Source organism: Bombus pyrosoma, linkage group LG15 (assembly GCF_014825855.1).
Source record: "Bombus pyrosoma isolate SC7728 linkage group LG15, ASM1482585v1, whole genome shotgun sequence".
NCBI classification, from domain to species: Eukaryota; Metazoa; Arthropoda; class Insecta; order Hymenoptera; family Apidae; genus Bombus; species Bombus pyrosoma.
The window spans coordinates 5,687,159-5,703,484 of NC_057784.1; the positions used below are offsets into that span (position 1 = coordinate 5,687,159).

At 37.7% G+C, this 16,326-nt stretch overlaps 1 protein-coding gene and 1 long non-coding RNA gene across 7 annotated transcripts in view; one reads left to right on the forward strand and one right to left on the reverse strand.

The window, feature by feature from the left end:
• LOC122575688 (fibroblast growth factor receptor homolog 1-like) overlaps positions 1-16,326 on the forward strand; it is a 110,675-nt gene that overhangs the window by 86,429 nt on the left and 7,920 nt on the right. For all 6 annotated transcript variants that reach the window (XM_043745001.1, XM_043745003.1, XM_043744999.1 and 3 more), the window contains one exon: positions 15,556-15,894. In XM_043745001.1, coding sequence (XP_043600936.1) covers positions 15,556-15,894 — 339 coding nt within the window. The remainder of the gene's footprint in view (positions 1-15,555; positions 15,895-16,326) is intronic.
• LOC122575703 overlaps positions 1-16,326 on the reverse strand; it is an 81,781-nt gene that overhangs the window by 52,976 nt on the left and 12,479 nt on the right. The window contains exon 2 of the long non-coding RNA XR_006319513.1: positions 4,573-4,673. This is a non-coding gene — a long non-coding RNA (uncharacterized LOC122575703). The remainder of the gene's footprint in view (positions 1-4,572; positions 4,674-16,326) is intronic.

Here is a 16,326-nt window from a genome sequence, read left to right on the forward strand (position 1 = left end):
CTCGATGACCTTCGTCCTTTTATCACAAAATTAAAAAACGAAATATCATCGCGATATGTATTAGGCAAAGAAAGAATCTTTCGTAGCTGATAGCAGGCAAGTCAGCGTTTGAAATAATTCTCAGCTCTCTGCTAATGATTCTCGTTATGTTACGCGATCTACCTTTAGCTTATTTCTATCGAAATCCAATAAATCCTCAGCCCTGACAACCCTGCTACCATTTTAAGCGATGTAATTACCTTTCAGATATAAATCTTTGCGATTCAATCCGCCGCTTTTCTCGATACCAATAAACCAGCTACCGAGGAGCGCTTCGGTTGAATGCAGCAGCTTCTAAAGAACGAGGAGTCCGAGATAAGCGAGAACAGCTTCTGCCTGGAAGGTGGCAAAGGGGCGTGCAATTAAAGCAACATAAATCACCAAGCTGTCCTCTAGCTAGCCCTACGATAGTTATATCTCGTTATAGCTCGACTCCTGGCTATTTTCGAATCAAATCGCTTTCAAACACGTTCCTTTTGCCACACGCTTAAGAGATGATCTTCAAACTTGATTTTACGTTCGGCCAGAGTATTTGTGTTTAGTGATCATCGATTTATTTGGAAATTATCCAGATAAGAAGAACGTCAAACGTGCCACATAGTGGCATTTATATGTAGCAAGTTCTTATGTAATTCGATTCTTTGTCCACGCTAGAACGCTTGGCAAGTGGTGGAATTTTGCGCTGGGAATCCCCTTCGTTTTCAGTTACTTCTCCTTATACCGTTGTTGAGATTAGCCGTGTCGAGCGGATTTTGTTTTATTCGAAAAGATTTTTTTTTTTTATTTAAATAGAACCTAACAGAAATAAATAACGAGGCGTATTCTGGATAAAAGTAAAATAAGCAGGTAGTATCAAATAATTTCTAGATAATATCCACGAGTCTAGAATAATTCCGTAATTAGCAAAATTAGAAAATTATTTTTCGATCGAATAGCTTCTCTTAAAAGATCGAATAACCTTCCAATGAAAATTTATTATTACATAATTGTTATGTTTCCAAAAAATCCAATTGTCTTCTTCCAAGAAATTCACTCCACATTCTACAAAATCGACTTTACGTCTTCACTGCACATCTTTAAACAAACTTAAATAATCTCTAAATTCCCAAGAAATCCATCCATTGTTCCTTCGAGAATTTTTCTAATTACAGCTATTTCCAAAAAATCGAATTTCGAGAAATCGTCGCAAGTAATTGCCAGGACAAAAATCCTACCATTTCGTAGGCGAATAATTTCGTAACTTGGCGTATTTCGAGACAAGGTGTGTTGTTCACGCTGGTGCGAACGAACTCAACGAAAATCGTAAAACCGAAGAATCATCTATGTATATACTTCGTCAGGATCCCCCTGAAACTGACGAAGTAACGAAACGAAATCGATTCGTTGCCCATCGCTTGTTGATGTTTGTGAGCCAGATGAAAGAACGTGGTTGCACGAGAACTTCTGAATATTTTTGGAGTGCTGTTTACGCGGTTGGATACGCGTTTCGTGGTAACTGCCGTGTCCCTGAACGTTATTTCCAAGTGGTTGCTTTCTAGAATACGCTTTTCATCTCTGACTCGTTTCAAAATTTTATCGATATTACACTTGGAAAGATTTTATCGATATTTTACGCTTCTAAAGATTTTATCAACGGACCGTAAGAAATGTCACCAGCTATCGTCGATTCCCAGTTCGGAATTTCCATTCGAAAGGTAAACTCGTCATTTTAAGAAAATCCTTCGACCTCAGTAGCAGTAGACAATTTTATGCAATTTCATCGACGATCTTCGACTGACGTTTCAATCGATTGCTTTGTCAACGAAACAACAACCGCGGGGAAAGAAAAATATTACAGTGACCGAGGTTGCTACAGTTCCAAACGCGGAAGAATCGCAAAGGGAAACTGCGCGAAGTTCCCTCGGGAGCCGCGCTCCGTGCAGCCTCAAATGGAGAAGATTCTCTTCGAACAGTTCCGCCGTACTTGGCATTGCTTCGTTTTTCCATCTTTCTGTCTCGTGTATTTTTTTCTATCGTCCCGACAAGACACGGGTAACCGTTCTACAAAATACGACGGTTCATTCGTTCCGCGTTATGTCGAAAGCGTGTTAAGCGAAATCGAAATTACGCGACGAGGACAATCGTTGCTTGGCATCGACAGCGGCGCAACTCGCAACACGTGAGTTTTACACGGATTTTCTAAAATTTAGAATTTTGGAAATATATCGAATACAGGTTTTATTAACCCGTACGTTAGATCGAAGACGAAATTTTATTTCGATACGGTTGACGCTGTATACTGGTCGCGTAAGATAAAAAGTCAGATGCATTTATGGGAAGTTTAAATATAGGAAAACGCAGAGAATTCGCATAGTGCGCAAAAATATGGGCCGTTTATTTTGAAAGTGGTGTAAGTCTATTTTCCTTCGTTTTGAAATATTGAAGTGTTTGCGCTTCCATCGATTGAAAAATCCTGATAAACATTTACTCGGTTTGTCCGCGTCCCTATGTGTTCAAGCATAGATGTAAATTCGTTATACAAATAGCTTCCTCGAGAATTAAGTAGATGAATATCATTTTTCAGGGACACGAATGGATTTATGAGACTTTTAATCTTTTTTATAAACTTGAAAATTTTTGTATGCCGATTTATAGCGCTTCTAACACAAATTGTACAATTCGTTAAATTTGTATCGTTTAACGTTTCTGTTTTATATTATTTTAGTCGTACACTTTTGTTCACGAATATCTATACGAATAATAAATTAATATCCATTTGAAAATGAATAGAATAAAATTAAGTAAATTATAATTATCGTGCTGTTGTTACGTTAGACTGTAGTAAACATACCCGTGTCAGATTCTAATGTTAATACGAGGTTATTCATTGAGAAAAGAAAAACCAAAATAACGCCAGTATACTTCCTTTGATCTTGGATTTGCACTTTCATACGACCCGGTATAAGTGTGAAATTATTGTTAATTTAATAATGCTTTGAACGTAACAATAATTACATTTAATCACAACGATTTACTTGAATCACGCCAGCAGCAATGTAACAAATGTAATAATAATTTCCCAGTATATTAGCGCGTTTAAAACAACTTGTTCCCATTCGTACGTGCAATATTATGTCAGATACAGAGTGTTAGATTATATTCGCTATCATTTGTGTTTGATTATTGGTGCCTCGGCTGTTTGGACAGGCTACAGATTACAGGAAATGGACTTGCACCACTTTCAAAACAAATGATCCTGCAATTTCATTTATTAACGAAATTTCAATCGATTACAACGAACGAACGATCTTAAGATGCAAATTATAAATTGTTCATAAACAAAAGACGTTCATCTCGCAGTGTAAATTCCTCGGTGTTTCCAAAAAGATTAATTTTCGAAATAAAAAAAATCAGCTCGTCGGAGTCTCGTTCCACTCCGTTGGTGAAAATGTAAATTTCTGTTTTCTTTTTCTTTCTCGCGGACACCTACAGTCTACTAATTGTATCGTATTTTCTTCTGGAACGCGTTAATTATCGACGAATTCGAACTGGCTAGCGCCGATAGAAAATCGGCGGGAAGCACGAAGAAGGGCGGCCCGTTTCAAAAATAGACGCGTGTCTGGTAAACGCGCACAGATTTTGTTTCCACGTTGCTGTTGCATGTTGGCTCACGTGCACGCGCGTTTCCGCCAGCGTGGTGCCGCCGTTTCACGATATATTCGAGGAGATTTAACGCGCCAACTCTAGGCTCCAGCTTATCCACGGAATCCAAGTCGACCGTTCGTCACATCCCGTCGATTTACAATTATCTCGATATAGGGAAAACACTTCGGTAAATTACTTTCGTCACGAAAGTTCCATTGGCTCGCGGAAAGAGCGACTTTAAGAGCGAAATATATATTTGTGAATTTAATAACGCCAGGGTCAGAGCGATATTTACAAATCGCCGGATTTTATGTGGACTGGAAATGAATAGGAAACATGCCTGTTCATTGATCTTTAATTAATGTTTAAGAAAATGTGTAACTACGCAGCCGTGTTTCCAGCTATCGTTTATTGACTTTTAATTAACGTTTAGGAAAGTGCGTAACCACGCAGCTATATTTGTAACTATCGTTCATTGATTTTTAATTGACATTCAGAAAATAGCGTAACCATGTAGCTATATTTCTGGCTGTCGTTTATCGGCTTTTAATTAACATTTAAGAATATGCGCAGCCACGCAGCTATATCTGTAGCTATCGTTCGTTGACCTCTAATTAATGTTTAGGAAAATGTGCAACCGTGCAGCCACATTCGTACCTATCGTTCATTGATTTTTAATTAACATTTAGGAAACAGTGTAACCATGCAACTATATTTCCAGCTGTCGTTTATTGGCCTTCGATTAACATCCAAGAAAACATGCAGCCACGCAGCTACACCTGTAGCTATCGTTCGTTGATTTTTGATTAATATTTAGGAAAATGTGCAGCCACATTTGTAGCTATCGTTGCGGAGTAACAATCATATTGACGATGAGACTATAATATATTTTTGCGAGCATTGACTTACCAGAAGATGATGGAATCGTGGAACGCGGCTGAAGTAGATCGAAATACACGTAGATTTTCTGCGCTCAGGCTATGGTGAAACTGTTTGCGGAGCACGTGTATCTGGAACATTGAAACAGTTCGTTAAATTAGTTGAGAAGCAGTCGAGGTGAACTTGTTTTTTAAAGGTGAGCCGCGCAGTCAGAAATAGCTTGGTCGTGTAAATAAGAAGAAGAGTTGTTTTCAGTTCATTAAAATAGTTTTAAGAGTATATTGACCGAAGGCCGGCTGTAACGAAATGCTATGCCGATTCTAAACAGACGCTAGTGTGTCTGGAAATTGTAAGCTATGGTGTAAACCATCGATTTTGATTGTTGCTTTTACGGTGTTCGGTCAAGCGCTCTCTAGGATCTTCGTGGATTAATTTCATACAGAATTCATTCCGAGATTAAGAACCAAATTTCCAACGTGGCGGTATATTTATTAATAAATAAATTTTTATCTTTGAACATTGTTTGAACATCAAAGAACATTGCATTTCTTCTTTGACAATTTCAGTGACTTTTGGTAACATAAATATGTATATATATATATATATATATGTTTGTACATAGAGATTTGTCGTTGTTTTACACTCTTTCAATGTACTTCTCATTTATAATTTATTCAATACAAGTTTCGTACTCAGAGTCGCCAACAATTGCAAGGCGAAAGACAAGAGTCTTAATGGACCATAGATCATCGACAAGAGGATCCAATTTTAGAACCAAATTTCCAACGTATCAGTACATTTATTAATAAGTATGCGTCTTTCAAACTTTTATCTTTGAACATCGTTTGAATATCAAAAAAAACATTGCAATTCTTCTTTGAGAATTTGAGTGATTTTTGATAACATAAATATGTATATATATATATGTGTGTGTTTGTACATAGAAACTTGTCATTACTTTACACTCTTTCAATGTACTTCTCATTTATAATTTATTCAATACAAGTTTCGTACTCAGTTTCGTCGCCAACAATTGCAAGGCGAAAGACACGAGTCTTAATGGGCCATAGATCATCGACAACAATAAGTACGTCTACTAAATCGGTATAATTTCATGTTTGAAAATATTTTAACAGCCGTTCGCTGCCGCCGTTGACCACGCGAAAACTTTGGGATTAATTTACGAGCGGCGCGTGCTATTCACGGTGAAGCACGAGCCAACAACCATAAGAGTTCCATAGCATCGAACGCAGCGAAAGGTGTGCAAAGAAGGCTTTTTCAGACGATCCGCAGATTTATTAGACGGAATTAATGCTCCGTGCGATCGTTACATGGTTCAACGTTGTCGAAACGGTCTCGCGGCCGATAATAATTATTTCCAATGATTCCGCGTGAAATGTCGCTGGCTAATTTAGTGGAACGAACTGAGTACGTTCTATATAGAGATTGAAACCGACGGTCGTAAATTACACGAGTAGCCCAGGTAACAGCGCTACGTTGCTTCCGGCGGGAATCGAGTTCTCGTTGCCTCGATCGAAAAATCTTGTTCCCTTTTTTAATTTCGTTGCCTGCGCAGATCACGTGGTTTATTAAGCGTGAAATTCGTGCAAGTCCGCGACGGTAGCGTTAAAGGTAATTACGTATTTCTTTCGGCGTTGCTTTCTCGCTTTCGTTACGCTCTTGCAACATTCCTATCGCAATCTTGGTCTAGAAATTTGGTAAGCAAACGAATCGTTAAACGCGTCTAAATTGTTAAACACGTAACTTCTTTGATTACGAGGAAGCTTTTGTAATCGAAGGATACTCGTAGAAAATACTGTAAGTGGCAAAACTGGAGAATTTTTATTCCCTTTATTATTGAGGAAAATATTAGGTTGGTATGATCACTAGTTCCTACATGCAAAGTTGGTACGACTTCTAACGACGCTCTTTTGTTTCTGTCGTCCGCCACGTGTTAATTATCTGAGTGTATCCGGTGTGTTCATGTGGCTGTACATGATGGAAAAATACAGAATATAAAAACTGAAGCTGTGTGAATCAATTAAATATTGAACTCCAAAACCTGTTTAATAACATTTATCGCAAGATGATCGTAGTAGCGGCAAGAATACCGTGGTACAGAGTTTAATTGCCATAGACAGATATTAAGTGCGATGGATAGAATCGAAAGTCGATAGAAACAAATTAATTCGAACTTCTTACGAATATAGTCATAAAATAATATACGAGACAATTGATTTTTAATAGAAATACTATGAAACGGTATTACAAGACAGGAGATCTGTAAATTTGTACTTTACAATTTATTCAGCTGGACATTTGGTAAATTTTTCTAACTTAATTGCTAAATAACATGTGGATGGCTATCCCCAGTGGGATACCATCTTCCAGTTTCACTATTTTATTTCTTTAGTGAGATCAGTGGGCTGTTTTCTTTTTAGTCTACTTTCTATGAGAGTTTTGCTCGTTTCAGCAGCCAGATGGTTTCGATGTTCTTTCCTTGATCTATAAATGAAGAAATTTTCTAGTCGAAATGTTGGAAATCTGAGTGACGAGTTAACTTGTTATAAGCCAAAATAATAGGTGATATTTTAAGAAATGCTTTGGTAGGAAATTATAATTTGGGATTCAATTGTATATTGCTTCTTCGCTGTAGAAATCCTTTGACGACGAGGGTAAAGGGGAAAATGGAAGAAAAGTCTGGCCACCGCATAATGGCACCGTAAAAGGGTGCACGTCTCACCCCAGACACGAATAAATAAACGTGGAAGCTCGCTCCCGTGGACAAACGAGGGATATTTAGGTCCCTGCCATTTAACTAACTGGTTAGTGCTCCCCAAACGAAATCACTATGATTTCTCACGTCCTATTCTAGCTATGTAGATCATGCACGCGATCAATCATCGAATTTGCTGCCTACTATGCAATTGTTAATTCCGACGTCGGCCAAGAATTATTGTGAACTATGTTGAAAATTGAAGAGACTGACGTCGGGATGAAATATCATTACGCGGAACGATATTTATCCGGTGAAATATAAAATGCCAAATAGAATTCGAACAGACTAATCGATTCTGAAAGAATATTCCACTCGAATTCCTATTCTATGGTTTTAGTTTCCTCATCGAGACGATTCATCGTGTAAAACGTAGAATAAAATTGTATCGGGATACAATTGATTTTTGTACATTTAAATTTGCAAAGTATAAGTAGTTTTATAAGATTGGCAACCAGAATATATTTAATTTGAACTTGGTGATTGAAATATTATTAATGGAACGTACCAGATAAAATAAAAAATTGTAGAATTAAGATTTGACGAAGCTGGTGGATCTTATTTTATTTTATTAGGAAATTTCATTACTACTTGCACGTTTTATTTTCTGTTTAATATCAAGAATGATCTTCCCAGCATAAAATACAGAACACAAATCAGAGTCGAACGATTTAATTTCAAGAGCAACTTCAAACTATTGTGACCGCATATGACACAACGATGTCAGTCAAAGGATTAAAGGAAATGGAGGATCGAGTCGCTCGCCAGAAATTGTTTACAACGATTCTCGTATTCGCGGATGGCCTTTCGTCCGAGTAAACCCGCCAGAAGCAGCGAGCATTGACGAAAATGTAAAGAAGGAAGGAGAGGATCGAGAGAAAAGACAAAGAAGCCTCTCGGAATGTTTGTAGCTATTCGTGGCGCCTGGAACGAAACAGATGGCTGCGTGCGTGATGTCATACGCAGAAATCGAACTTCGTTCTACCAGTCAATAATCGATATTTTCTATTTCTCACACTTTCGAAAGTCTTCCGATCGATTTTTCTAACAATTTTGACATCTCATTTATTACTATGCGCTGTGTTATAAAAATTATCTGAGATAAAACTAACGTTTAGTAATAAGAATTCTCATTATATCGTTAAGCAAAGAAGATAAGACATCGAGGATATTTTAATTCTCCGCTGAACTCTGTGACAATTAAACAACTTCTCTTAAACACACGTGACTAATATAATTTTATTGCCAAGACGAAACAATGAAATTTTCAGCGCGTATACAAACCAGCGTGAATCTTCAAAATGTATCGTTTAAATTCTCTTTGAGGATCCAGATAAAAAAAGATATAAAAAATGATCTTTGCTATGCCGTTCGCGATTCCGACCAATCGCAATGTTCTCAAAATTTCTTTTACGCTTCGCCTGCTAAAATAATCCTTCGAACTTGTCAAGAAAGAAACTCGAGTTGGTCCGTTCGATTTGAAGAAAAAAGAAGAAGAAGGTTCTTCTCTTTTGAATATTAAACTTAAACTGCGTTATTTCCAGATTTAATAGGAGAACCGAAAGAAAGAGAAGAAAATACGAGGATCGACGATCCGTGCAACGAAGCAATTTTCAAACGCAGAAACAGAGAAAAGTAAAGGGAAGATCCTATTTCCATTCGAAATGCGGGAAGATTTCAATGCGCAAACCGGAACTATCCGCATATCCGAAGATAAAATAAAACGCTCGCTTGGACATTGAGAAGCAGCGAACAAGCTACGTAAGTAACGAGTCGTCTGTTTGCTCGTGTCGTGTCTCCTCGGTCAAACAATCGGAGAACGTCCACGAGGCATCAAGTACAGCACGTGAGGACGCGTGTCCGAAAAAAGAAGCGGGAACGGAACTCGCAAAGACAATAAACTCGATGAACTTCCGTCGAGGGAAAAGAGAGCTCTCACGGACAATTAGTCGTTTGTACACGAACGCCGAGGATGTTTGGAGATAAGACAAAAGAAACGGAGAAAGCAAGGAGACGAAGATGCAACTGGAGTAGCTGCGGCTACGAAGCGCAGCAACATCGACTCCAGGAAATGGTGGGCGAGATGGAATTCGTTCTATGCTTCTAAAGACCAGATGATAAATAGTCTTTCAACGTGGCTAATTGCAGACACGTTTCGAGCATTTTGCAAGGTATTCGCGACTGTCGCTGTTGTAACGACGTAAATTAGGCAAATTGGCTAATTTCGTAGCTGTGACGGAGCTAACATCAGCAAGCGGGATTTATTAAAACGATGATTTCCACGTTTATCGCTAGAGATCGACGTTAATTGAAACAGTTAGGGTTGCCATTGAAAGGTATGTCAGGAAACTGAATAGCATCGAGCAGGATATACGGTTTGCCATTTTGGTAAATAAAACGTGAATTTTGGAAAAATTGCGCGATATCGTTCGATTGAAATTTCAGATACGCGTAAACGATATGAAATCGGTAAAATGACAGATACGAATAGAGAAAAATATATTCAGAAATATAAATGTTAAATGCACGTAGCTGGAGGCTCGGTCAGAATACTTGATACGTTCTCATCATAATCGTTCGACGTTCAAACAAGTAGATTCGGCGTGTCGAAGTTTACTCAGTCGAATACCAATAATAGTTTCGTGCCACGTGAAAGTTAAATTAAAATGAAGCATTCAAATTCTTCCTACAATTGTTTGATTTTATTTTACTTTATGACCGATAAGTAACCGACTGAATGATAGCTAAATACTCAAGTAGAAGCTGCAATTTTATTACAAATACAACCATCCTTACCTCAGCTTGGTTACGCTATTTTGTCTTTCAAGGTGTCTGGTAGAAAGAGCGGAAAAGCTACTATTTGCTTCGAAGAGTTTCGTAACGAGTAGTTAAATAAAACCTAATTACCAAGAGTTAGCAACTAATAAAATAGGAACAAAAACAACGAAACGAACAAGATGCAAAGTGTTTTAAAAAATACAAAACCATATAACAGCATATAAAACGTATATACATCTAATATGAAATTAGCGATTAATAATCGATAATTGACACAATTCCATCGGCATCGTCGCACTTGAAAGGCGCGAACAGACGTTCTATTCGAAACGATGGCGCGACACGTGGCGGAGACGAGAGGATCGGCACAGACACCCTCGACAGATCTCTAAATTTAGTTAGACGCGTTTTACTGACGGGGAAGAGAGAACGGATCGACGTCGACGCAAACGAACGGAAAGGAAGAGGACACGATGGGACGTGGTTCCAGATGAAACGTCGGAAGGGACAGTGTCGCGATTCTCGCCTGGCCAACGTCCAAATGGCGATACCTCGATCGCCCAAATATCATGAATGGGTCGACCTGGTAAACGTTTCCCCGTGACCAGATTCTCGAAAGAGAAAGAGCTCGAACCGAGCCAAGTCCATGGCTCTCCGGTCGCGCCGAAGTTCAATCGATGTTCAAGGTTGAGAAATCGTGGAACGACGCTGAACGATTTTGCATCACGCGATCGTTGTGTCAGCGGTTCGCGCTTGCGGTTAAGACGGAAAATTGTATTCGACGGATTTGACGTCGCGTATTTTGTTATCGATTTTTGGCCAAATACGTTGAGCTAAAGGCAAATCGGTGTAAGATATCGCAGAAATAAAAATCTGCGTCGCAGGAATATCAACGAAAGAAGTTCTATGGTCGAAGAAAATCTATCCTTTTTTCTCTTGAGAAAAACGAGATTAAACGCGTTATTCTTTGAAATTTCCTGTCAAGTTTCAAGTCGTTTATGCTGTTTTCTTACGGTTGAATAAATTTATAGAAGCAGATCGTACGATTCTAATTGATTCGTTAGTAAGCGTTGGTACGTGTTCCAGTAACGTAACCGACGTGGTGATATCTGTTTAATGGCGAGAACGTATTCCTTTAATTAAATAAAACAACGCATTACATAGATTGGCATCATTCAATAACTAAAAAGTATTGGGTGAAATAAAACACGCCATCAGGATATGGTAAACGATGAAGGAAATAGAAGAGAACAGAGTCGTATGACAAATGATATCTATGAAACTGAGTAATGAAACGCCAGCGAAGATCATTTTTCAGTTACAAATATTCTCGACAAGCTGTATTATTAAACGAGCAATAAAATATCCTAGAAATTAAAACTGATATGTTTTACTGGCAGGAATAAAGAAACAACCACCACCTTGTTGCAATATATTACAAGACCAAAGAAATTCCATCGGACCGTAAAATAAAAACAGTTGTTAAATCTTAGCAATAACGATGCGCTCGATGTCGCGAGAATCGAAACGTTATCGTTCGATCGGCGTATTGTCGAAAATTTAATTTCAATTAAATCTATCACGCCGCCCGAAGGATTTAATTACCAATGATCAAAGATAAAATGGATTAAAAGGCTATGATGATCACGCGGCACGACGATATCGGGCAATTACTTCTCATCTACGTGAGCTGTAATTCTAGAAAAATCGTTGCAGAACTAATAATTACAAGGCTCGAGCCATCAATTTATAAGGGAAATCGATCGACAATTTGTTACAGTGTACAGAGAACGAAGACCCGTGTAATTGAATATTAGCAGAGGATGGAGAAAATAAATTTCTGAAATTGCGGTTAATATCCATTAACCGCGGTTAACGAGTTGACGATAACTAGGACGAGGTTGTTGTGACAACTGGAAGCGGCTACGATCGATGATCGAGGTTTCCTCGGAGGCGGAGAAAGGATATGATTGATGAATCAGTGGTAGAGACGAAGCGCATATCGTAAATAGCTATCGATCTGACTAGGAAGTTTCAAACAGCTAAAACTGCAGTTAATGGAAATTCATATTTTTCTGAATACGTAATACTGAAAGATTCCAGCCTCGTCGAATATTCGTTTTGCACGCTATATTATTATTATTATTATTATTATTATTATTATTATTATTATTATTATTGTTTGTTTATCGCAACGAGATTCAAAATCTAGTACGATCTCTGTTACAAACGTGCACATTTGACATAATTGTAACGAAATATAGGGAAATATGACGTGATATTAATATACTGTATAACACGATAAATAACATGATATAACGTATCGCAGTATAGCATAGTGAATTTCAGGTTTGACTTAGGTCTTTGTTGCTTGAGCTTTCTTTGTTTCTAACTTGGCCAAGAGGATGGTCCAACGTGAAACACGTCCTGTTAGGTTGTTCGATTTTTTTTTACAAAGAGGACTGTAACAGTGTTTGCAATGAAACTTGCAGAGCATATTTTTGCATATGTTAATAGCATGTGTCATTTTTCTTGTCGAGAAGAAATTAAAATTGATGGCACTGTATGCCCTCGTACGCGATTGGCAAAAAGACCTCGTCTCATGGAGTCCACGATTGCGGTCGTTCTACTTGTTTAAAATAAGAAACTCAAGGAGATTGTTAATTAGGATGAGTTTGGCTGTAGCACGAAACTAGGACGAAAGCAAAAAGTCGATAATTAAAAGAACGACGACCCTCCACGAAGTTCGATCGTTGTGATCTTCTCCATGTTTCTTTAACATTCAAAGGCTTAAATAAATAGAAAAAAAGGAAGATATCGAATTCGTTCTTGTTCAAACTATAGCTTATAGTTCAAACTATACATGCGTGGAAGATTCGCACCAAATCTTGAGCCAATTGGTCGGGTAGATTTTATGGTATCGTGAACGCCGTGTTGAAAAATAACAGATCTGAGAGAAACGTGTTTAAAATGTTGTGTATCGATGATAATTATTCGCCTAAAAATCTTTCGAACGTCCGTAACTTCGTTGATTGATCTCACATTTCTCACAAATCCATAAAAATCCACGTAGACGCTCTAAATAAGAAATAAAATGATTCTTGGAAGAATTGAAGTTTTCCAAAAATGGTATTGCGTCCTCGAATTAGAGGTAGAGGTTTTTAATTAACATACAACACGATGTACGTATACGTATCTTGCTTCTTAAAAAGACGCTAATTACGACTCAGCGAAGATTAAACCGAAATGCTAAGGAGATGCAAAAATTCAGACGACGCGTATCCTTCGTTTCGCATTTGTTTGGCTGATCATTTTCAGAATGTCCCTTCTGTGAAGATACCATGCGTCTGCTATTAAGTACGCATCGCAGTGGAGAATCGCTTTCTCAAATAAAGGATCCTACGGATAAGTTGTGCGTAGCTAAGAGAATCGACGTGAAATATCGAATTGCGATACTTTGACGCAATTTTAGCGGCGTTTATTACGGCCACGATTCGCGGAAGAATCGAATTAGAATCCGCGTTAGGTTGCCAAGTAGCGAAAGCCGTCGGTTTATGTTTCGTGAACTTGGTGCCGAGGAAGCGTACTACGAGCCATGTTTCGCGTCTGTGGCGCTAAATAATCTGGGTAGAATCCCATTAATACAGCTTTCACGTGCTTTGCTTCGTCGTATGACAAGCTTGTAATTTCATTGCGAAACTTCGAATTACATTGCTCGATACAATTAACACTAGAACTCCACGTCAGTCAAATTGACTGGTTTTACAATTCTATTTTAAAATTCCTACTTCGTGTTATATTTTTTCCGTGATGATATATAATCAAATATAAAAATGATAATATAATGAATTTTATTTCGTTTTTTATGCATTCAAACCTGAAATAATTTTGCATCAAGGCTACTTATACCAATGCCAGTCAAAATGACTGGTACTTGTCAAAGAGTAAAAAGGTCCTGCAATCTGTTTATCGAACCCCAATTAACCAGTTTTCTCGTCTTGTACAACTTGCCACACGTTTTTTAAATTTTTACCGCGTATCATTCGATACGATGATATGTGTTATCAGGAAAATTCCGGATCGATCGCTAGATCGCTAGATGCTAACACTAGAAATACCACAGCAGCGAAAATGACTGGTTGTACAATTTTATAAATGTGTGAACTCTCGTTTAAAGATCATGGCCCCAGGTGGATTAATAATATCAAAAATGTACTACATAACATGGAATTACTTCCGTAAGAAATTAATAAATTAATAAATATACAAATATTCTATTATTACGTATTTTTTAAAGACCAGTCATTTTCACTGGTTTTCGTAGAAATAGCTTCGTCTTAACTATCGGTAGTTCTATAGTTAAGGAAACGCTGTTACAAAGAATCATTACGATGATGTTTTACCGCGTTTTATCTGCCAAGCAAACGAGAGTGAAAGAATCCCACAAGTTCGATAATTCGTACGATATTGCGACAGAAAGTGGAAAACTATGAAGATCAAAGTCGCCGAGAAAACGATCTTCTGATAGATTTAAGCGGCGCATCGTGGCCAGATTGCGAATATTTATGCAAATTCGTTATTTTAACTGTTCTACACTTTATCTCGCCTGTGATGCCGGCGAGAAAAGTCGTCAAACGTGTTCAGTCCTTCGACAGTCTATAAAAAAAAAGAATGAGAAGTTACGATCAGAAAAATGTATATTTTTTTTTATGCTCCAGAATTCTTCCGTTTACGATAAAAGGCGTGAAAAAGCACACATCAGCTTTTATATGATAATAAACTTTCTTAGAACTCGCAGTTCTAAACTGCGGAGAGATTTCGTTCCAGTGTAATCGTTGACACGAATGCGGAGTTCGATACGCTCGAACATGCGCAAAGTTTTATACAGCTTTGGATCTGCATAATTTTTCCCTATTTCTCAGTCGTTCGTCTATGAAATGAACGCGGTTTCTCAATAATCGAAAATCAGAGAACAGGCAAGATATCGTTATCCGATCTGCATCGTAGAGTTTTGCATCCAGTGTTTCAAAATTTATCGTACACCACGTAATTATTAAAAAAATAATTGTAAGACGTTTCTTAACATTTTCTATTCCGTACGGAAGAATTTTGGAAAGAAAACTGTATATTTTTCGATCGGAATTCGTAATTTTATCAGATTGTCGAGGAGTTAATTTTTTAATTAATAATTTAGAAAAAATGAAAACTAAGCAGAGAATGGTCATATTTTAGAAAATGCAAAAGGTATTATAATTTCCATATTATCTCCATATTTTTCCACGTTATGTGTATTTCTGCGCCATCAAATTTATCATAAATACTGGACTATCCAAGTACTGGAAAATAATCTTCCAAACGATCTTTCATATTGCCCTAGTCTCGTCCTAATAATAAATAAATGATAATATGAATATTTTTTAACAAAAAAATATGAAATATAAATTGTTTTCGTTTCACAGATCTGAATCATCCCGACACGGTGATTGTGTCGATCGGTGAGAAGCTGATCCTACGATGCTCGTCGAGTTCGAACGCGGAGACGATTTGGTACAAAGGCGACGATATTTTCCGACCATCGTCGCCAAGAATTCGATTAATGAAACAGACGCTGAGATTCAAGTACATCGAGCCCGAGGACGCAGATTCGTACAGTTGCCTGGTTGGATCGAACATGACGAACGAATGGAGGAACGTGACGATACGAATCGAATTGTTGCAGAACGACGAACACCAGCACGAAACCGAGAGACTGGGAAGACACGAGGAGGAAACGAACGAATTGGAAATCGAAGCGAGAAGTTAGTACTCGGATTTTCTTCGCTTTCCAATCTTGGACAGTCGTTCGTACTTTGCATCGACGATGTCAAACAAAATTTGATTAAAAATTCACGATCGCTTATTAGTTACATTTTGTACGTAATTGATTTGTAATTTGTCATTTGTAATTTGAAAGTGATAGCATAAGAATCGATAATAATATTCCTTTCCTAAATCATCTTCATATCGTTGGAAATCTTTAAAAATTCCAAGCAGCTTCAAAATATCTTTGGAAACCCTTCGTTTTAGATAATTTAGGAATTCGTAGAAATAATTTCGTTTCGCTCTTCCTGCATTGTATCATCCGTAAACTTGAAGAAATCAGATTACTTAAAAAATCCACTCCCTTCAATGCGAAATTCCAATCAATGTTTCTTCCCATTCCAAAGGTCCCTTTCCAAGTATTGCAAGTT